At 46.8% G+C, this 23,594-nt stretch overlaps 1 protein-coding gene across 16 annotated transcripts in view; it reads right to left on the bottom strand.

Moving 5' to 3' along the window:
- The window catches only part of OBSCN (obscurin, cytoskeletal calmodulin and titin-interacting RhoGEF), a 511,999-nt gene that overhangs the window by 167,114 nt on the left and 321,291 nt on the right, over window positions 1–23,594 (bottom strand). For all 16 annotated transcript variants that reach the window (XM_068235137.1, XM_068235143.1, XM_068235140.1 and 13 more), the window contains 5 exons: window positions 20,180–20,398; window positions 11,138–11,207; window positions 10,190–10,219; window positions 8,739–8,776; window positions 4,106–4,219 (listed from right to left, as the gene is read on the bottom strand). In XM_068235137.1, coding sequence (XP_068091238.1) covers window positions 4,106–4,219; window positions 8,739–8,776; window positions 10,190–10,219; window positions 11,138–11,207; window positions 20,180–20,398 — 471 coding nt within the window. The remainder of the gene's footprint in view (window positions 1–4,105; window positions 4,220–8,738; window positions 8,777–10,189; window positions 10,220–11,137; window positions 11,208–20,179; window positions 20,399–23,594) is intronic.

The raw sequence follows: 23,594 nt of genomic DNA, 5'->3' as shown, positions 1-23,594 counted from the left end.
CTGTGTGTGTAACCCTTCCAATGCTGGTCTAGTAAAAAAAAAAAATGCTGGTTGCATATAATATGCTGTAAATAATGTTTTAGAGCAAAGTTGAAATGCTGGGTTATATTCCGCTTTAAACAATCTGTGACCTTATGGGCTCGTTTCCACTATCGCGAATCCGCATGCGTCCAACGCATGCGGATTCGCACATGTAATGTAAGTGGATGGGCCTGTTTCCACTCTTGCGTTGGGGATGTGCGTTTTTTCAAGCGGTGAAAAAACGCACAAAAGAGCCAACGAATTCGCCTGCGAGTGGAATGCAGGCGAATCGCACACAACGTATTTAATAGTAAAAACGCATGCGTTTTTTACATGCGTTTTTACCCGCGATTTCGCGTGCGATTTCGCTCCTTTTTAATGTTATTTTGCCCTGGCAGTGTCATGGTTAATTTCGCATGGCACCCTGCCATGCGAAATCGCACGCGAAATCGCGGGTAAAAACGCATGCGGAAACGCATCCGCATGCGTTTTTACAAGCGTCGGAATGCTTAGAAATCGCGTCGCAACAGTGGAAACGAGCCCTATCACAAGATTGTTTTAAATTAAACCCCTCTACAGCGTCATTTTGCTAAAGCACACTTGAAGTGGAAGGGATACAGAGGCTGACATATTTATTTCCTTTTAAAACAATACCAGTTGCCTGGCAGCCCTACTGCTCCTCTGCCTCTTATACGTTTAGCCATAGCCCCTGAACAAGCATGCAACAGATCAGGTGCTCTGACTGGAGTCCGACTGGATTAGCTGCATGCTTGTTTCAGGTGTGTGATTCAGCCACTACTGCTGCCAAATAGGCAGCTGGTGTTTGAAAGGTAATAAATATGGCAGTCTCCATATCCCTCTCATTTCAGGATCCCTTTAAAGCAAAACCTCGCTTTCATCTGGTTAAAAACATATACTGCTCTGCAAGGCATTTTGTAATTTAAAGGGAACCCGAGGTGAGAGGGACATGGAGGCTGACATGTTTGAGTCTTTTTAAATAATGCACATGACAAATCTGACAAGTTTAGCTGCATGCTTGTTTCAGGTGTGTGATTCAGACACTACTGAGGCCAAAGATATCAGCAGGACTGCCAGGCAACTGGTATTGTTTAAAATAAACTAAATATGGCAGCTTCCACAGGTCTAATACCTCGGGTTCCCTTTTAATGTTATGAAAGGTGTCTCGAGATAGAATTTGCAGCACTGATTGACGATGATGTTGCTCCTCTTTGTAATCCTGGAATCTGTAGTGCTGCCAGGGGCGTAGCAATAGGGGTTGCAGAGGTAGCGACCGCATCGGGGCCCTTGGGCCAGAGGGGCCCTGAAGGGCCCTCCCCCAACTACAGTATTAGCTCTCTATTGGTCCTGTGCCCATAATAATGACTTCTATAGATACTTTGAATAGTGGTAATCATTAACAAACTGTTCCCCATCCCCTTCTTGCACCTCTGACACTGTAGCTGCCATTGGCAGGGATTGCTATGTATAGAGTGCTTGGGGGTAATCAGTAACAAGCTGTTCCCCATCCCCTTCTTGCACCTCTGACACTGTAGTTGCCATTGGCAGGTTTTGGTGCGCCGTATCCATTGTTATGTATAGAGTGCTTTGGGGGGCCCCATTGTCAAACTTGCACCGGGGCCCACAGCTCCTTAGCTACGCCACTGAGTGCTGCTCGGATACCCCTTTTCAAAATCTGGATTGGATTCGGATCCGGATACCCAGATAACCGATCCGGGTCGGATATCCGAGTTCAAAACTTTCTGATCCGAATCGGATATCCGAGCTCAGTATCCGGGGTATCCGGGCAAATTTGGATATATGGACAGAAAAAATGGAAGTGGCCTATAAATTGCTTTAAAACGATTTTTTTTGTAAAAGAGGCATGTAGCATCATTATTTTTTAAAGGGAAACACTAATTGATGATGTGGGGACTTTAAATCCCCCCCCCCCCCCCCCAAAAAAAAAGGCTGTCAATTAACATCAGGAGTAGGTTCCAGACAGCAGTTGTGCAGCCCACATTGCGTCCAAAGTCCAACCGCACAACTGGGACATGACAGTTTTCAGCCCAGATACCTCCAAAAAATTACGCAGCAATTGTGTTTTGGGTTAAATATAGGTGGTATCAGCACAGCAGCAGTGGCCTGTGGCACCCTGGCGGTGGGAGCAGCAAAGGCAGCAGGAGCAGGGCAATGCAGCAGCAGCAGGTGTAATGTCTGCCAGGAGCATCTCGGACGTGGCACTTGGCAGTGGCACATGGCACGTGGCACTTTGCACGTGGCACTTCGCACGTGCCACCTGCCACATGCCAAAGTGCCGCGTGCCAAGTGCAAAGTGCCACATTACACGTGCCAAGGGCCACGTTACACGTGCCAAGTGTCACGCTACACGTGCCAAGTGCCACGTTACACGTGCCAAGTGCCACGTTACACGTGCCAAGTGCCATGTTACACTGCCAAGTGCCACGTTACATGTGCCATGTGCCGTTTTACATGTGCCAAGTGCCACTTTACACGTGCCAAGTGCCGAGTGACAGTCAGACAGCAGAGGAAAAGACACTAACTGTCACACTGGCATTGCTTAGCAGCACAGTAGTTCTGTAGTAAGCTAACACAGTAGTACTACTACTCTAACAACTACTAACACTAACTGCAGTACTACAGTACTAACTACACAATAACACAGTAATCCTATTCCCTAATCCCTAACCTACCCTATACTGTAGCTAGCTAAGGCTAATAGCTGGCCAGCAGGCAGCAGCTGGCTTGGTCTGTGCACAGCACACACACACAGACACATAGCAGCTGCAGCAGCCCTGCAGCACACACTCTGACTGTCACACAATGAAATCAAGCTAATTAACAATACAACAATAGTGTAGTGATAGTGAAGGGGTTAACCCATTCAGGTTCCGTCGTTTTCACGTGAGAAATGTTCACCTCCCATTCATTAGCCTATAACTTTATCACTACTTATCACAATGCACTGATCTATATCTTGTTTTTTCCGCCACCAATTAGGGTTTCTTTGAGGGGTACATTTTGCTAAGAGCCACTTTACTGTAAATGCATTTTAACAGGAAGAATAAGAAAAAACTGAAAAAATTCATTATTTCTCAGTTTTCAGCCATTATAGTTTTAAAATAATACATGCCTCCATAATTAAAACTCACGTATTGTATGTGCCCATATGTCCCGGTTATTACACCGTTAAAATTATGTCCCTATCACAATGTATGGCGACAATATTCTATTTGGAAATAAAGGTGCATTTTTTCCGTTTTGCATCCATCACTATTTACAAGTTTAAAATAAAAAAAATATAGAAATATTTCATCTTTACATTGATATTTAAAAAGTTTAGACCCTTAGGTAAATATTTACATGTTTTATTTATTTTTTTATTGTAATGGTTTTTTTTTTATAGTAAACATTTTATTTGGGTAGTTTTGGTAGGGTGGGAGGTAAACAATAGATTTATAATGTAAATGTGTGTTAATTTTAATTTTTTTTTTACAGGTATAGTATTACTTTTTGGCCACAAGATGGCGGCCATGAGATTGTTTACATGACGTCACTCTAAGCGTAGCGCGCATGGTTGCTGGACGTAGAAACTACGTCCAGGAACCAAAATAGGTTAATCATTGAACAGCTTTAGGTTATTCCGGATATCCGGAATCTGGATGAGCAGGTGTGGAAAACAGGCAACAATCACTCTATGCATCTAATTACTCTTGCAGCAAGATGGACATTTCTGGGCAGTCCATACTCCACGTATGGACTGCCCAGAAATGTCCATCTTGCTGCAGGCGTAATTAGATGCATAGAGTGATTGTTGCCTGTTTTCCACACCTGGACTAATCCATTGACCTGCTATTAACTTCCACACCAAGGTGTAACTACCAGTCATGATCCTCCCTGTAAAGTCTTGATGGGATAGGCCATTGTTAAGACACCCACTTTTTTTTCCCCCTGTGGTGATGCCCACAACCCAGGGGCCATATTCTGGAACTCATAATAAAAGTATGGCCTCCATTCCTCCCCATAACAGTGCGGTCATCATGAATCTAAGCTAAGAAAGACCAACCTTGACTGATCTTGGCGGAAACCATCTCCGTTATCTGCGTGGTCAACTTCTGGAAGAATTCCTCTGTGCCCACATCGGTCAAGGAGAGGTGAGGCTTCACAGCCTTACTGTCACCTGTGGAACCCAGACAGTGAGGGGTTACCCAGAATGCTTTGCAAGAAGACAAAACACAAAGAAGGAACTCTGGTGCACCATAAACATTTGTAGTATAAATGAGGAGAAAGAGGTATTATCGGCACTGCAGGTGCTTTATTCCATCAAGGTACTTGGTAAAAACATGCACATAAAAATAACGTGTCACAAAAATCACATACCATGGACAAGTAGTGCGGTGGTGCGGTGGGTGCTGGGCAAGGTTTATACTACAAGTGACCTCAACTATATCAGAGCACGCAGGGTGCACCATATGAAAAGTAGTGCAATAACCCTGTCCGCACCGCTCCAGCGTCAGCTGCTCAATGCTGTAGTGCCAACTATATTTTTCTCCTTTTGCTGATATATGAAAACTGCACCATAAACATTTCTATAGCTTTCATGCGCAAAACCGTTTAGATCTCAAATAAACGTTCTACCCTATGTCTAAGTTTCAAAGAGTGGCCATACTGGCCACCAGATTCGACCATCAGATAGATTCCTGTCAGATCAAAATCACCCAAGTTTGAGGCAGGCTGGTACTTGAAATGCATTTTCCATTGACGAATCACCAAAAGTCCAAAACAGGCTGTCTCCATGTTAGGTTGATGTGGCTGTGTAAAATGTAAAGCTATAGGCGTGCTATACACCAGAGGTTCTGGATGTAAGCCTGGCTTCAAGGGCATAAAGAGATAATTTGCATATTCAGTAGTGGTGCATTGTGAGTAACCACAGATGTTCACTTAAAGCTGAATTATCTCAAATTTTTTCTGTTCTAAAGGGACTCCGAGCACCTCTCATGGGCATGCCTTTAAAGAGGAGCTGTTAGGTATAGGGTCTCAGAGAAAAAAAACACATATATCAGTAGCTAAATATTGGCTGTACTTACATTACATATGCATTTCACTGTCCATGTTTGGATTTCACAGAATTTTTATATAGTATTTGCAGAGAATTATGCTCCTGACAGCTCATGGCAGGTTCCATGTTTGTCTGTCTTGTATGAAGCTAATTGTGATGTAATATCCTCCCTTACCTTGCTTCCTGATGATTCGACTCACAAAAAAGATCAGGATCAAAGATCCTAATGGTTCATGATCCGGACAACACTACTGTGCAGTGAATATTAATTAGCCATGTGGCTAGGAACAATATTGGACTCAGGCAGTATACTGATTTTTCAGTGCTGGCTGCTGTTACAAGCTGCTGTAACATGAGCCTGTAACTTCCCACTGTGAAAGCAGCCTTAGGGCGGGATAGGGAAATGAAGGGGAGGACCAAGGGAGTGCAGTGGGGAGAAGAAGCAGCCCCAGAATGCTTTGCAGTATCTGTTATGCATCCTGCCGGCCTCTTCAGGAGCTTGGGAATACAGAGCCTTGCTGTTCAGCACACATCACAGTAAGAGAGATTTTTAACTTCAGTATTGCCTTTTTGGCTTCCTTCTAAACTGTTTAACACAGGAGAATAGAGGTTTAAATTAGCTTTTGCAGCCTGACAGTTACTCTTTAAGCCAGACGACTTCCAAAAAGTCGTGCTATGACCCCTCTGGAGGAGCCTCTTGCAATGGCCATGCCCGTCACTTCCTTTTCCATTCAGTGATGCACTTCTCTAACAGAGAAGACAGGGGTGACCCGGAAGTTATAACATAGCCAAGATGGCATCTGCAATTTTCAAATTGAAATCGAACGAAAACGATTTAGTGTAGAACGGAGATTCAGGCATCAAATGAAAGAGGAGAGCACAAGCTACAGAAAGGTATGCATCTTTAAGTACTTTGCAGTACTGGTCGGAGTCTTAAAGGCATACCCATGAGAGGTGCTCGGAGTCCCTTTAAGAAGGCACATCACACCAAGCATTGCTGTTTAGTAGGAGGGCTTTTCGGTCCCCTATCCTCTCCTTGTGGTTTTGGGTCACCCCGAGCTGCTTGATTACAGAGCAATAATTAATGAGAGGGAAAAGAACAGAGAGGTAAGAAAAAACGAAAGAATTCTGAAAGGTGCTGCCAATTCTGGGCATTAATTGCATAATCTCTGCTGAAGGGACTGAAGTATGGAAACCAGCCGGAGCCGGTTATTAATCATCTCCAAGACAATAGCTTTCCTCCACTACATCTGGCTGTATGAAATGACATTTATTTCATGTTAGTTTTGGGTAGTACATAATCAACACGTATGAAAGGTTAGTGCGAGAGGAGGGATAAAGAGACTCTGTAACAATAAAAAAGAACTCCCCCTGGGGGCTACTTAGGAGGGGAAGTTTCTGGATCCTAATGAGGTTTCCCCCGTCCTCTTCACCTCCGGGATCCAGCGCTGTCTCCCTGAAAATACAGCCGGCAAGGATGTCAGCTGTGGCGCTGTAGCAATATTTCCCTAATGCGATCTTGCGCAGGCGCAGTAGTGGCTTACGATCGGTCTCAGGTGGAAATAGCCGAGCCCGATTGGCTCTGCTCTACTAGACAGACACGAGTCGCCTGCGCAGTAGAACGGACCCGATCGGGCTCAGCTAGTTCAACCTGAGACCGATCGGAAAGCCGCTACTGCGCCTGCGCAAGATCGCGGTAGGGAAATATTTACCTCGCCGGTGTTCGGGGGCTGCCAGCATTGGAACCAAGGGACAGAGGATAGGGAAGCATCATTAGGATCCAGAGGCTTTCCCCTCCCGAGGTAAGTATCCCCCAGGGGCTGTTTTATTGTCACAGATTTTCTTTAAAGTTAAGGTGGCCATACACTGGTCGATTTGCCATCAGATCGACCAACAGATAGAGCCCTCTCTGATCGAATCTGATCAGAGAGGGATCGTATGGCTGCCTTTACTGCAAACAGATTGTGAATCGATTGCAGCATGAAACCGATCACAATCTGTGGAGCTGCCGCTGCCCTTCCCCCCCCCCCCCCCCCCGCATACATTACCTGCTCCAGCCGGCGCGTGTCCCCTGGTCTCCTCTGCCTTCTCCTCCGTGCTCAGCTCCTCCAGCTTCACTGAACTTCCTGCCGGGGAAGTTTAAACAGTAGAGGGCGCTCTACTGTTTAAACTTCCTGCTGGGACAGGATGTTCAGTGAAGCTGGAGGAGCCGAGCACGGAGAAGTGACCGCGGAGAGAGTGGTGACATGCGCCTTCGGAGCAGGTAAAGTATTGCAGCTAGCGTCGGTTGTCGGACATTCGAACGCTGCTATCGACGCACTCCCGACCCGCCGGCGATTGAGTGAAATCTTCTGCACGGACGGATCGACGGGAATGATTGATTTCGGACGGAAATCGGTCGTTCTCTCAGCTTTTGCGCAACAATTTCACAGCAGATTCGATCACAGTGATCGAATCTGCTGTATATCGGCGGGAAAATTGTTAGCTGTATGGGCCCCTTTAGAGATAGCTAATGTTTGGGAGGCTTTAAATATTTGGGCCAGGCATATAGCAGGTGTGTAGGTTTGTGTTAGAGTTATAATACCCAAAGGAGGTAATCACTGAACAGTTGCGATGAGGCATAAGCCATTATTTTCCTGTGAACACAGAGCTGACCTCGCCCCCAGGAGAGAGCATGGGGAAAATTGAGTGGGGAGGAGGGGGGAGGCTGGGATGGGCAGGGTCAGGTGATTGCTCTGTACAGAGGTAGACACTCCCTCTGCTCGCACCTCTCTGATCATGTGACGGAATTTTCCAAAGGGAATTACAATGGGACAGCTGCATCAAATGTAAAATCTGTGTAAGTCATGGTATAATCCCCTATTCAACTTTACTGGCGATGAAAAATCCAGTAGGGTGAGATCAAGCATCAGTGATCTGTTATCCCTGCACTGAAGTGAATTGAGCACCATTTTTAGCCCCCAGGGTATCTCAATAGCACATTAAAAATGCATGCTAACATTGTGGCTCATTACAAAAAAAAAATCAATTCAACCTCTTCTGTTATAGGCTTTTATTGCTCTACTTCTGCGGCATGCCACAAGCAGAAAGAGCAGGCAGATAAGGACCACTGTAATTGCCAGTAGCAATGAAACAACAAAAGCTTTCATCAGCAGGGTGGTGGGGAGACAGCGCACTGTTCTTCAAACAGTTTAGAGTCACACTTGATTACATTTACACCTTCCCCTGGATAAATAAGAACAGAGAGAAGGGGAAGGAAATGGCAGCTCCTACAGCTTTTAGAAACCAGGACCAACTGGGGGGGGGGGGGGGGGGGGGAAGCTGCTTGGATCCCTTTAAAGAGGGGAAAATAGTAATTTTATGATTAGGTTGACCAGGATTCAGAATCAGATTTGTTTCCAGGGACAAAACCAGAAACTCTCCCTGAAAAATGCAGGATTACCATACATACCTATTCCCGGCTCAGCTCATGTATTTAACCGCTAGAATCCAGCGCGTCCAGCCCTATCAGGTGACTCATACACTGCGCTGTGTGGGGAGATAATGATCTGTTTCTCCCTATGATAAGGAGTTATTACTTACTCTGGTTAATGAGCTAAATGAGGGTGAATAATGACAGTGTTTTCCTCTGTTTACTTACCGTCTGCTTCTGGGGGCTGCACTGTGATTCCAATTACTCTGTGGAGACAAAACAGACACAAGAAGTTTCTACTTCTGACTCTCCCATTCTCTGGAGAAAACTCAGAGTTACCCTCAGACAGTCTCACTGCCAATAACAGGTGTCCAAATATCCTGTAACCAACCAGGACACACCTTCCCTGGATTCTGCTGCTGGGGGAATGACCGAGGCTGGATTTATGCTTTTTGTGCTCCTAGGACAAGTATGTTGCAGCTCCCTTGTCATGTGCAGCAGCACCCCTCTCATTCCATGTGCAGCCCCCTCTTCCATGTGTAACATCCATGTACAGCAGCCCCCCTCCCATTACATGTGCAGCCCCCTCTTCCATGTGTAACATCCATGTACAGCAGCCCCTCCCATTCCATGTGCAGCCCCCTCTTCCATGTGTAACATCCATGTACAGCAGCCCCCCTCCCATTACATGTGCAGCCCCCTCTTCCATGTGTATCATCCATGTACAGCAGCCCCTCCCATTCCATGTGCAGCCCCCTCTTCCATGTGTAACATCCATGTACAGCAGCCCCCCTCCCATTACATGTGCAGCCCCCTCTTCCATGTGTAACATCCATGTACAGCAGCCCCTCCCATTTCATGTGCAGCCCCCTCTTCCATGCATATCATCCATGTACAGCAGCCCCTCCCATTCCATGTGCCGCCCCCTCTTCCATGTGTATCATCTATGTACAGTAGCCCCTCCCATTACATGTGCAGCCCTCTCTTCCAGGTGTAATATCCATGTACTGCAGCCCCTCCCATTCCATGTGCAGCCCCCTCTTCCATGTGTATCATCCATGTACTGCAGCCCCTCCCATTCCATGTGTAGCCCCCTCTTCCATGTGTAACATCCATGTACTGTAGCCCCTCCCAGTCCATGTGCAGCCTTCCTCTTCCATGTGTAACATCCATGTACAGCAGACCCCTCCCATTCCATGTTCAGCCCCCTCTTCCATGTGTAACATCCAACCCCCTCGGGCTCCAGACGCACATGACCCATGGCATTGTGGACTTTCCAGAAATCCCCCTCGATTCGTTAGCAAGTGATCCACCCGGAGAATGAACTCGGCCGAGGGTATTATTATCCTATTTACACCGCCTCCCCTCCATAGCAACAGAAGGGCTTGTTAACATCAACCTGGGGGAGGGGGGTGTACACTGTGTTTCACAAAGAGAAGTCACACCCTTCAGTGCTTCCCCACAACAGGAAGATAGCCTGCTTCTCCCAATTCTCTATCACAAGTAATGTGTGCTTACTCCTTGCACAAATATTCCCTTTATTGCTTACACAGCATTTTCACACAACAAAGCACAAGCCAGCCAGCTCTTCTTAAGCCGAACATCTGTCTAGCCACTCTGCAGCCTTATTTGAAAGTTTCATTGTAGGTATAAAGGCACTTTGACTTTGACAGACTTACCCTGACTCTGCTTCCTTTCCTTCACCGAACCTGTCAACAAGGAAACAAAAACAAAAGATGTGACTATATCAATCCTTTTTTTTTAACACTTGAAGCTGTTTTGAAAAAAAAAAAACAACAACATTGTCAATAACCATTCCTGAAAAATCAGCATAAGAGTTATTGTATATGCAGACACCACAGGCTGCTACACCTTAGCCAGCCCCGTTTAAAAACAGGCTAGGTCTTTCAGCACTCCTCTCCGCGTGCATGCCCGCCCCGCGCGCATATGCTGCACGCCCACTGCCGCGCGCCACACACGTGCACGCCCGCCCCTTCTGGCCCTGTCCTCCCTCCGTTCTACACAGTCTCTGCGTCCTTGGCCCTGCCTGCACAGGACACACAGACACGGGAAGTCAGGCACAGGGACGCAGAGACACTTGCATATTAATATAGAGGATTAGTTTGGCCATCTTCTGTTAAAAGAAAGGACACTTTAATGAATGCTACAGGTTACAGAATTCTGCTGACTGCTGTGTGTAAGAATTACAGGAGATCAGCAGTCCCAGAAATACTAAAACTAGCTGGATTCACACCATCAATCACACCACGTTTAAAATGACTGATGTTCCGATTTTCTGGTGTTTGCTGAAGCTCTCAATGTCTGGATGATTGTTATGCGCTGCATTGCTCCCTCATGATTGGCTGCAAGAGTCAGCAGTTGCCCCTTATAAAGTGCTCAGTGTATGAGGCCTCTTGCACACTACATGCGATTCCAATTTGCGAATCTGACGCGATTTTACATGCTATTCCGAGTTGCAATTTTTAATCGGTACTGCATAATGCTTTTTTTCGGCATTTTTCTATTTGTATTGATAGCATCCGGAAAAAAAATCGGAATCGCAAATCGTATTTGCAATTTGCCGTGTGAAAGAGGCCTCATACTGGTAATGATATGCCTTCACTCACCCAGGAACAGCAGTCCTCAGCGCATCCTTTACAATTTTATCAGCTTCCGCAATGATCTGAGCCTGTTTCTCTGCAGAAATAAAGATAAAATGATATATATTAGTAATAAATAATACTGCACCATATTACATGCTTACACAGTTAGTTGGAATGAAAAAAAAAGACATATATCCATTGAGTTCAACCAGAAAATAAGGCCACCAGCCTGCACCCTCACACATCTCAGAGGATCCAGAGGAAGTTAAAAAAAACCTTAGGACCTCACACTAAGGGTGCTTTTGGGAATTTTTTAAGCGCCGGCGATTTTGAAAATCGCCCTAAAAGCGTTTGTGCAATGATTCCCTATGAGAGTGTTCACATATGAGCAGTTCAATTCCGATCAGCTCACCAAAGCGCTACCATTTTCGGGGCGATTTCCTTATAATGGAAGGTAGAGGGAAATCGCAAAATGCTTGAAAAAGCGCTTTGTATAGCGATTTCCCCAGCACTTTTAAGAAAAAGTACATTGTATTTATTCTTTTCCGGGTCAAAGAGTTCACTTGGGATCCGTTGAAAAGGGTGCCTGAGCTGCCTGTATGAAAAGGGCGCCTCCATAGACATCAATGTTATTTCTGCAAATATGGGCTACAAGGTGGTGAAAAGAGCGCCCGAGTTTTGATATAGGCTACAAGCAGGCGCCCCTTTATAGCCCATATTTTTTATTCAGCTACAAGGTTTTCGGCTACAAGGTTTTCGGCTACAAGGTTTTCGATTCAGCTACAAAAGGGCACCCTTTTATAGTGGAGATTTTTGATTCTGGGGTGCAGGGGGGGGGGGGGATAATGGTTAGGCATCACAAGCAGGGGGGGGGGGGTCTTAGGGTTAGGCACCACTAGCTGGGTTAAGGGTTAGGCACCACCAGGGGAGTCTTAGGGTTAGGCACTAACTGGACGGTCTTAGGGTTAGGCACCACCTGGGGGGTCTTAGGGTTAGGCACCACCTGGGGGGTCTCAGGATTAGGCACCACCTGGGAGGTCTTAGGATTAGGCACCACCTTGGGGGTCTTAAGGTTAGGCACCACCTGGGGGGTCTTAGGGTTAGGCACCACCTGGGGGGTCTTAGGGTTAGGCACCACCTGGGGAGTCTTAGGGTTAGGCACCACCAGGGGAGTCTTAGGGTTAGGCACCACCTAGGGGGTCTTAGGGTTAGGCACCACGGGGGGGGGGGGTTTAGGGTTAGGCACCACCAGAGGGGTCTTAGGGTTAGGCACTACCTAGGGGGTCTTAGGGTTAGGCACCACCTGGGGGGTCTTAGGGTTAGGCACCACCTGGGGGGTCTTAGGGTTAGGCACCACCTGGGGGGTCTTCGGGTTAGGCACCACCTGGAGAGTCTTAGGGTTAGGCACCACCTGGGGGGTCTCAGGGTTAGGCACCACTTGGGGGTCTTAGGGTTATACACCACCAGCGGAGTCTTAGGGTTAGGCACCACCTGGGGGGTTTTAGGGTTAGGCACCACCGGGGGGGGGGGGGGTTAGGGGAGGGTTTTGTGTGAGAGTAGGGAGAAGTTAGGTCATAGTAATCACCAGGGGCTGTTTTAGGGTCAGGCACCCCCAGGGAGGGGTTAGGGTTAGGCACTAGTGTTGGGCGAACAGTGTTCGCCACTGTTCGGGTTCTGCAGAACATCACCCTGTTCGGGTGATGTTTGCGTTCAGCCGAACACCTGATGGTGTTCGGCCTTTTAAGTTCGGGTTCGCCCCGAACTACTAAATGGCCGCCGAACAGGGCCCCTGTTCGGCCGAACAGGGCCCTGTTCGGCCGAATACTGCCCCCCTATGGGGTCGCAGGCATAAGGGGGGAGCATGCCCCGATCGCGGGGGGGGGTCGGAAATTCCCCCCACCCCCTCCGCTAGCGCTCCCCCCTCTGCCCGCTTCCCCATACAAAAGTTTAAGGAAGTAAAACAGTACCGGTGGTAGTGGGTGGCTGGCAGTGGGCGGCACTGTGAAGTGAGTGACTGAGGAGGAGGAGTCCGAAGAGTGACGCGTTGAGGGAGGCCGGGCAGCAGGCGGTTCAGCAGTAGTACCGTACTACTGCTGAACCGCCCGCTGCCCGGCCTCCCTCAACGTGTCACTCTCCGGACTCCTCCTCCTCAGTCACTCACTTCATAGTGCCACCCACTGCCAGCCACCCACTACCACCGGTACTGTTTTACTTCCTTAAACTTTTGTATGGGGAAGCGGGCAGAGGGGGGAGCGCTAGCGGAGGGGGTGGGGGGAATTTCCGACCCCCCCACGATCGGGGCATGCTCCCCCCTTATGCCTGCGACCCCATAGGGCCCCCAAAAGCGGGATGTTCGGGGAGTTCGGGGTTCGGCCCGAACATGCCGAACATCGCGGCCATGTTCGGCGAACTTTCCCGAACCCGAACATCCAGGTGTTCGCCCAACACTATTAGGCACCACCAGAGGGTTAGGGTTAGGCCTATCAGGGGAGGGTTCTGTGTGAATAGGGAGAAGTTAGGTCATAGTAATTGTTAGAAATCACCTTTGCTCCGGCACCAGCACCCCCTTAGAGGTGCACCTCACAGAATGTGAGCTGACTTGACTCTCCTCACAGCAAGCATTATATCAGATAGAACTTCTTTAGGCTTCCAAGTTCCAAGTTGTTTATTCAGTAAACAGATATACAGATACAGTTCATTACATCTTAGCAAAGCAGATTCTGTTGTTGCGTTACAGCTTTGTGATTACCTTCCTGCTGAAGGTAATCAGGTCATCTTATGTCTATACTACGTTACATCTAGCCTACCTATGTACAGCATATATTATATCACTTTTCTCAGCTATATCTAGAGCCCTTTTATAGCCCAACAAATTTTGCCTATAACAACATCCTTTTTATAAACTAAAACTATATGGCATATATGGGCTACAACAGGTGCTCTTTGTAGCCGAATTTGGCATATATGGGCTACATCAGACGCCCTTTGTATCTGAATTTGGAATATATGGGCTTTACCAGGCACCCTTTTGTAGCCGAATTTGGCATATATGGGCTACACCAGGCACCCGTTTTTCCAGGCGCCATTTTGAAATAGACGCGTTCACTTTCTGACTTGCGTCAGGAAGAGACAAAACAAATCGCTCTGCAAGAGGGCTTAGAAAAGCACTTTATAAAAATCGCAACGCGCAGGTAAGCGTCGGGAGGTGCTAAAAATAATCACGCAAAAAAATCGTGAAATGCTGGCATCAGCGATTTTGATTTTAGATGTGAACAAGGCCTTACAAGGCTTGGACCAACTGACCCTACAAGGGATACAAATGACATTTACTCCAGATCAGAGAAGGATTAAGATGTAACGGGGCCCTATGCAAAGTAGTGGATTTGGTGACCACTTGTGGTCCTTTTGGTAAGCTGAAGTGGTGAGAGGCCAGAGTAGGTGGCAGGTGGGCCCCCTTGTCACCGATTAGGCCCCAGGCACCTGCCTAGATGCCTGGTGGATGATCCTACTCTGCTCCAGATGTCAATCAGAAAAAATCCCTGGATAAACCCCACTGGGAATTACCTAGGACTTATAGCCATGGATGTCTTTCAGCACAAGAAAAGCATCTAAGTTCCCCTTAAACCCGGATATAGAATTAGCCATAACTATGGTAATACATTCCGCATTTTAATCACTCTTATTGTAAAGAACCCTTTCCTAAATAAATGGCAAAAGCTTTTTCCTCCTTGTTTCCACAGATCATGTCTCCTAGGACTTGATTCATCAAACTGCGCTGCTCTAGTAACTTGTATGCGCTACGCACACTACACGCAGCTGTGCTGCATAGCGTGCATTCCTTAGTTACGCATGCTCCTTTAACTGCCGCGCACTATGAACAATCAAGAACACGATACTTCACTAGCTACAGTAGCGTAACCATACGTAGCTATAGTGTGGCATAACTATATGTACGTGCGGCAGATGATTCCACATGATGGAATCTATTTAACCACTTTACCCCCAGCGGTGCGGATTTTTCCGTCCCTTTTTCCACCCTGTTAACACCAAGGGACGGAGAAATCAGCACCTGACGCCTCTCCCGCCCCCTGTCCGCGCTCCCGCTCGCTCATTCGTGCGCCCCCGCCGGCCGCTCGCCCGGAGATCAATGAACAGGAAAAACCTTTCCCGTTCGTTGATCTCTGCCCCCCGCAATGATCAACTGCTTCTACGAGAAGCAGCGATCATTGTGAGAAAAAAACATTTTCCTAGCCTCCTAACCCTTCCTGCAAGTGTACTTCCTGTACGCTTGCAGGTCACATAAACAAAAAGTTACTGTGGCCATCTTGTGGCCAAATAGTAAAACTACACACCCTAAAGCATTTTTCATATACAAATACATTAGTTTTACACTAAAAATAAACTCATTACCTCCTACACTCCCCAATTTTTTTTTGTTTGTAATTAAAAAAACAAAAAAACTAATTACAATAAAAAAAAAGACATAAATAGTTACCTTAGGGACTGAGATTTTTAAATATTTATGTCAAGAGGGTATAACACTGTTACTTTATAAATTATGGGCTTGTAATTAGGGATGGACTCAAAACTGAAAAAAATGCACCTTTATTTCCAAATAAAATATTGGCGCCAAACATTGTGATAGGGACATAATTTAAACGGTTTTATAACCGGGACAAAAGGGCAAATAAGTGTCATGGGTTTTAATCACAGTAGCATGCATTATTTAAAAACTATAAAGGCCGAAAACTGAAAAATAATACATTTTTTCCCACATTTTTTCCTATTTTCCCATTAAAACACATTTAGAATAAAATAATTCTTGGCATAATGTCCCACCTAAAGAAAGCCTAATTAGTGGCGAAAATAACAAGATACAGTTCATTTCACTGTGATAAGTAATGATAAAGTTATAGACGAATGAATGGAAGGAGCGCTGAAAGGTGAAAATTGCTCTGGTGCTCAAGGGGTAAAACCCCTCAGTTGTGAAGTGGTTAAAGCTGAGGACTACAGTATATCGATCCATCTTTAGAACTCTTAAAGGTGGCCACACACCATACAATTTTTAAAATATCTTTCCAATTCAAGAATTGCAATCAATTTTTCTGACTGATTGTAGCATGTCAAAAATCTGACCAATCTACTGCACACAATTGTTAACTTTTTCCCCAATTATGAAAAAAATGATTGAAAACTCTGAGAAAATTAATTGGGTGTGTATATTAATAAACTGACAATCTACCACACACCATTCAATTTTCATAAACATTGATCAGAAAAATCCACCTCTCCTGATTAACTTTTTTCGAATAAGAACGAGAAATCCGATAGGATTTCTTGCTCAATTAGCAAAAAAGCTTACAATTTCTAGGGAAATACGATCCTTTTTATCGATTTGCCGTAAAATCGGATCATTTTATTGTATCGTGTGTGGCCACCTTAACACAGCTATTGGTTTAAAGGGACTCCGAGCAGTGCAGAAACTATGGAAAGATGCATATCATTTTAAAGCTCTCTTTCTCCTCTTTCCAATGATATAAAAACCGCCGCCCTACGCCATTTAGTTTTTGCTATTTTCGCAAATGAAATTGCCGCTGCCGTGATTTCAATCGCGAAAATAGAGAAAACTAAAAGGCATAGGGCAATGATTTAGGTGTCGCCAGAAAGAGGAGAAAGAGAGCTTTAAAATGATATCCATCTTTCCATAGTTACATTGTATTACACAGGGCGACTTTTTCCTAAAGTCAGCAGCTCCATTCTGCTGAATGGAGCTGCTGACACTGGGGAAAGTGTCGTCCTGTGTAATACAAGTAACTATGAAAAGATGGATATCATTTTAAAGCTCTCTTTCTCCTCTTTCTGGCGACACCTAAATCATTGCCCTATGCCTTTTAGTTTTCTCTATTTTCGCGATTGAAATCGTGGCAGCGGCCATTTCATTCGCGAAAATAGCGAAAACTAAATGGCGTAGGGCGGCGGTTTATATATCATTGGAAAGAGGAGAAAGAGAGCTTTAAAATGATATACATCTTTACATAGTTTCTGCACTACTCGGAGTCCCTTTAAGGGATAAGGGGCCAGAAATTTTGATTTATTAACAGTGGCGTAGCTACAAACCTCTGGGCCCCGATGCGGAATCTGGATGTGGGCCCCCCCCCCCCTCACGGCAACAACAGCCCCCCTCCCCCGGCAACACCCGACGCACACACATATCCGAATCCCTATAGCCAGCTATAGGTCCCCCCAGTATAGGTAGCCAGGCATAGGTACGCCAGTATAGTTGCCCCCGGTATAGGTTAGCCAGGTAGGTGCCTCCAGCATAGGTAGCCAGTATAGTTGCCCCCAGTATAGGTTAGATAGGCAGGCGCCGCCAGTACAGGTTAGCTAGGTGGGTGCCTCTAATATAGGTAGCCAGAATAGTTGCCCCCAGCATAGGTTAGATAGGTAGGTGCCCCCAGTATAGGTTATTTAGGTAGGTGCCTCCAATATAGGTAGCCAGTATAGTTGCCACCTGTATAGGCTAGCTAGGTGCCCCGAATACAGGTTAGACAATTAAGTGCCCCCAGGTTAGATAGGTAGGTGCCCCCCAGTATAGGTTAGATTAGGTAGCTGCCCCCCAGTATAGGTTAGATGAGGTAGGTGCCCCCCAGGATAGGTTAGGTAGCTGCCCCCCAGGATAGATTAGGTAGTTTTCCCCCAGGATAGGTTAGGTAGGTAGCTGGCCCCCCAGGATAGGTTAGGTAGGTAGCTGGCCCCCCTAGGATAGGTTAGGTAGGTAGCTGGCCCCCCAGGGTAGGTTAAGTAGGTAGCTGCCCCCCCAGGATAGGTTAGGTAGCTGCCCCCCAGGATAGGTTAGGTAGCTGCCCCCCCAGGATAGCTTAGGTAGGTAGCTGCCCCCCAGGATAGATTAGGTAGGTAGCTGGCCCCCCAGGATGGGTTAGGTAGGTAGCTGGCCCCCCAGGATAGGTTAGGTAGGTAGCTGGCCCCCCAGGATAGGTTAGGTAGGTAGCTGGCCCCCAGGATAGGTTAGAGTAGGTAGCTGCCCCCCCGGATAGGTTAGAGTAGGTAGCTGCCCCCCAGGATAGGTTAGGTAGGTAGCTGGCCCCCCAGGATAGGTTAGGTAGGTAGCTGGCCCCCCAGGATAGGTTAGGTAGGTAGCTGGCCCCCCAGGATAGGTTAGGTAGGTAGCTGGCCCCCCAGGATAGGTTAGGTAGGTAGCTGGCCCCCAGGATAGGTTAGAGTAGGTAGCTGCCCCCCCGGATAGGTTAGAGTAGGTAGCTGCCCCCCAGGATAGGTTAGGTAGGTAGCTGGCCCCCCAGGATAGGTTAGGTAGGTAGCTGGCCCCCCAGGATAGGTTAGGTAGGTAGCTGGCCCCCCAGGATAGGTTAGGTAGGTAGCTGGCCCCCCAGGATAGGTTAGGTAGGTAGCTGGCCCCCCAGGATAGGTTAGGTAGGTAGCTGGCCCCCCAGGATAGGTTAGGTAGGTAGCTGGCCCCCCAGGATAGGTTAGGTAGGTAGCTGGCCCCCCAGGATAGGTTAGAGTAGGTAGCTGCCCCCCCGGATAGGCACGGAAGCGCTGTAGGCGGAACTCACCTCCGTCCCTGCGCCGCTGGTCTCCTCCCGCTCTGTATAGATGTTGTTACACACTGCTTCCTGTTTAGCCGGAAGCAGTGTGTAACAGCAGATCTATGCAGAGCGGGAGGAGACCAGCGGCGCTTGGAACGCAGGCAGGTGAGTTCTGCCTACAGCGCTTCCGTGCGCTGCGCACTCTGCATCTGAGGGGGAGGGGGGGGGCGGACTGCCCTCCCCACGGCTGCAGCTCCCCCCTCCCAATAACGCACGCAGGGATCCCATCTCCGAGTCCAAACGGACATGGGCCCCCCGGGCCCCTCCCCCGCCTCTTCAGGAGCCGGGCCCGGTCGCCGAGGCGACCGTTGCGACCACAGGCCCTACGCCCCTGTTTATTAACCTTCCTGGCGGTAAGCCCCGAGCTGAGCTCGGGGTAAGCCGCCGGAAGGCACCGCTCAGGCCCCGCTGGGCCGATTTGCATAATTTTTTTTTTGCTGCACGCAGCTAGCACTTTGCTAGCTGCGTGCAGTGCCCGATCGCCACCGCTACCCGCCGATCCGCCGCTATCCGTCGCGCCGCAGCCGCCCCCCCCCCCCAGACCCCGTGCGCTGCCTGGCCAATCAGTGCCAGGCAGCTCTATGGGGTGGATCGGAATCCCCTTTGACGTCACGACGTCGATGACGTCATCCCGCCCCGTCGCCATGGCGACGGGGGAAGCCCTCCGGGAGATCCCGTTCTTTGAACGGGATCTCCGGATCTCCGATCGCCGGCGGCGATCGGAGGGGCTGGGGGGATGCCGCTAAGCAGCGGCTATCATGTAGCGAGACTTTGTCTCGCTACATGAAAAAAAAATAAAAAAATAAAAAAAAAAGATTTGCTGCCCCCTGGCGATTTTTTTGCAAACCGCCAGGAGGGTTTTTAATCCCAATTTCTGCCTCCCTGGCGGTACTAATTTGCATAATTTTGCTCACCACTAATGATAACACTGGGGCAGATCATGTGGTGGCACAGTGCCGTACAGCGGGTCAGGTCATTTGGTCGCAGTGATTGGCAGGTGTCTAATAGATGCCTATGTTAAATATTGGTCACTGGGCGACCAAGTGGCGAGTTAAGCACCCAACAGAGATTAATGGTTGTGGCTGATTGTAGACAATTGGGCATTAGGTGGGAAATGGGAGGGGAGGTTCAGGCCAGTGTTGCGTGCAAATTTTTGCCAAAGTCATCTTTACATCGAAAATGATGTTTTTGATTTTGTGAAAGTACAAAAGCAAAATACATTGTGGTTGTGCAATATGGTCAAGGAAAACAAATGTTTCTTTCCGATGTGAAAATTTGCAAAAAATATTTACTTGAAAATATGTGAAAATTCATGAAAATAATTTATTTTAGCAAGAAAATTGTCGATATTTTACTACTAGCAGCACCACCTGACGCCCCACTTAAGCAGTGCCGCCGCTATATGTAGTCCTGTACAGCGCTCTCAGTATTGGACATTTACCGTCTATAACCTCTACAGACGCTGTGCAGATGGACTGGCCGACTTTATTGGTGGCGATACAGGTGTAGGTCCCGGAGAACTCCGTGCCGACGTCCAGCAGGATGAGGCTGTGGTGCCGGTTGGAGCTGGCCAGCTTGTAGCCCGGAGTGTCTGGCTTAATCCACAGAACATCTTCCGGAGACTCTTCCTTCAGCCAGGTGATGGTCGGGATCGGGACTCCTGAAACACCAACAACTTAATAACTCAATACCACAAAGAAGAGGGAATGGCAATACATCAAATACTTTTAAAGCGGCAGGGTCAGCCATACTATGGCAGGAAAAAAAACACATAATATAACAGATAACTGTATATTCTGGCGCAGTGCTGTCCAACTGGCGGCCCGCATGCCTCCTGCTGCGGCCCCCCTGACGCCTGCTCCATGCTGTGGCAGCGCAAATTTAAAAAAAAAAAAAATTAAACTCTTTCCCCCATGCTGCGGACTATAAATATTTACAGCCTTCCCCCTCGTTGTCCCCCGTGCTGCCGCCTCTAACTCACTTCAAATCAGCGGCTGGCAGACGATAGGAACCAGCCACACCAGCGCATAGCAGCCGCACGGGAACTTTAAGTGCTGGAGGTGACCGATGATGTCACTTCCTGCATTCAAATTCACCGCGCGGCTGCCATGCCATGCCTGTCTGACTGGCTCCGATCTCTTGTTCGCCGCTGATCCGAGGTGAGTTAAAGGCGGCAGCACGGGGGACAACGAGGGGGGCGACTGTAAATATTTATAGTCCGCAGCAAGGGGGACAACGAGGGGTGCGGGGGGGGGGGTGCAAATATGTTCTGCAGCCAATCTGACTGTATTTTGTGGGCATATCTGCAGCCAATCTGACTGTATTTTGTGGGCATATCTGCAGCCAATCTGACTGTATTTTGTGGGCATATCTGTGGCCAATCTGACTGTATTTTGTGGGCATATCTGCAGCCAATCTAACTGTATCTTGTGGGCATATCTGCGGCCAATCTGACTGTATTTTGTGGGCACGTCTGCGGCCAATCTGACTGTATTTTGTGGGCACGTCTGCGGCCAATCTGACTGTATTTTGTGGGCATATCTGCGTCCAATCTGACTGCATTTTGTGGGCACATCTGCAGCCAATCTGAATGCATTTTGTGGGTAAATCTGCAGCCAGTCTTTGTGTATTTTATGGGTAAATCTGCAGCCAATCTGAATGTATTTTGTGGGTAAATCTGCAGCCAATCTGAATGTATTTTGTGGGTAAATCTGCAGCCAATCTGAATGTATTTTGTGGGTAAATCTGCAGCCAATCTGAATGTATTTTGTAGGTAAATCTGCAGTCAATCTTTGTGTATTTTGTGGGTAAATCTGCAGCCAATCTTTGTGTATTTTGTGGGTAAATCTGCAGCCAATCTTTGTGTATTTTGTGGGTAAATCTGCAGCCAATCTTTGTGTATTTTGTGGGTAAATCTGCAGCCAATCTTTGTGTATTTTGTGGGTAAATCTGCAGCCAATCTTTGTGTATTTTGTGGGTAAATCTGCAGCCAATCTTTGTGTATTTTGTGGGTAAATCTGCAGTTAATCTTTGTGTATTTTGCGGGTAAATCTGCAGCCAATCTGAGTGTATTTTGTGGGTAAATCTGAAGCCAATCTGAATGTATTTTGTGGGGAAATCTGCAGCCAATCTGAATGTATTTTGTGGGTAAATCTGCAGCCAATCTGAATGTATTTTGTGGGTAAATCTGCAGCCAATCTGAATGTATTTTGTGGGTAAATCTGCAGCCAATCTGAGTGTATTTTGTGGGTAAATCTGCAGCCAATCTTTGTGTATTTTGCGGGTAAATCTGCAGCCAATCTGAGTGTATTTTGTGGGTAAATCTGAAGCCAATCTGAATGTATTTTGTGGGGAAATCTGCAGCCAATCTGAATGAATTTTGTGGGGAAATCTGCAGCCAATCTGAATGTATTTTGTGGGTAAATCTGCAGCCAATCTGAGTGTATTTTGTGGGTAAATCTGCAGCCAATCTTTGTGTATTTTGTGGGTAAATCTGCAGCCAATCTTTTTGTATTTTTTTGTATTTTGTGGGTAAATCTGCAGCCAATCTTTGTGTATTTTGTGGGTAAATCTGCAGTCAATCTTTGTGTATTTTGTGGGCAAATCTGCAGCCAATCTGAATGTATTGTGTGGGTACATTTGCAGCCAATCTGAATGTATTTTGTGGGCAAATCTGCAGCCAATCTTTGTGTATTTTGTGGATAAATCTGCAGCCAATCTGAATGTATTTTGTGGGTAAATCTGCAGCCAATCTGAACGTATTTTGTGGGTAAATCTGCAGCCAATCTGAACGTATTTTGTGGGTAAATCTGCAGCCAATCTGAATGTATTTTGTGGGTAAATCTGCAGCCAATCTTTGTGTATTTTGTGGGTAAATCTGCAGTCAATCTTTGTGTATTTTGTGGGCAAATCTGCAGCCAATCTGAATGTATTGTGTGGGTACATTTGCAGCCAATCTGAATGTATTTTGTGGGGAAATCTGCAGCCAATCTGAATGTATCTTGTGGGTAAATCTGCAGCCAATCTGAATGTATTTTGTGGGTAAATCTGCAGCCAGTCTGAATGTATTTTGTGGGTAAATCTGCAGTCAATCTTTGTGTATTTTGTGAGTAAATCTGCAGCTAATCTGAATGTATTTTGTGGGTAAATCTGCAGCCAATCTTTGTGTATTTTGTGGGTAAATCTGCAGCCAATCTGAATGTATTTTGTGGGTAAATCTGCTGCCAATCTGAGTGTATTTTGTGGGTAAATCTGCAGCCAATCTGAATGTATTTTGTGGGTAAATTTGCAGCCAATCTGAATGTATTTTGTGGGTAAATCTGCAGCCAATCTTTGTGTATTTTATGGGTAAATCTGCAGCCAATCTGAGTGTATTTTGTGGGTAAATCTGCAGCCAATCTTTGTGTATTTTGTGGGTAAATCTGCTGCCAATCTGAGTGTATTTTGTGGGTAAATCTGCAGCCAATCTGAATGTATTTTGTGGGTAAATCTGCAGCCAATCTGAATGTATTATGTGGGTAAATCTGCAGCCAATCTGAATGTATTTTGTGGGTAAATTTGCAGCCAATCTGAATGTATTTTGTGGGTAAATCTGCAGCCAATCTTTGTGTATTTTGTGGGTAAATCTGCAGTCAATCTTTGTGTATTTTGTGGGTAAATCTGCAGCCAATCTTTGTGTATTTTGTGGGTAAATCTGCAGCCAATCTGAATGTATTTTGTGGGTAAATCTGCAGCCAATCTGAACGTATTTTGTGGGTAAATCTGCAGCCAATCTTCTTGTATTTTGTGGGTAAATCTGCAGCCAATCTTCTTGTATTTTGTGGGTAAATCTGCAGCCAATCTGAGTGTATTTTGTG

Source organism: Hyperolius riggenbachi, chromosome 5 (genome assembly GCF_040937935.1).
Source record: "Hyperolius riggenbachi isolate aHypRig1 chromosome 5, aHypRig1.pri, whole genome shotgun sequence".
In the NCBI taxonomy this organism is placed as follows: Eukaryota; Metazoa; Chordata; class Amphibia; order Anura; family Hyperoliidae; genus Hyperolius; species Hyperolius riggenbachi.
The sequence above is the reverse complement of the archived record's forward strand: the minus strand, read 5'-3'. Positions and strand labels throughout refer to the sequence as shown.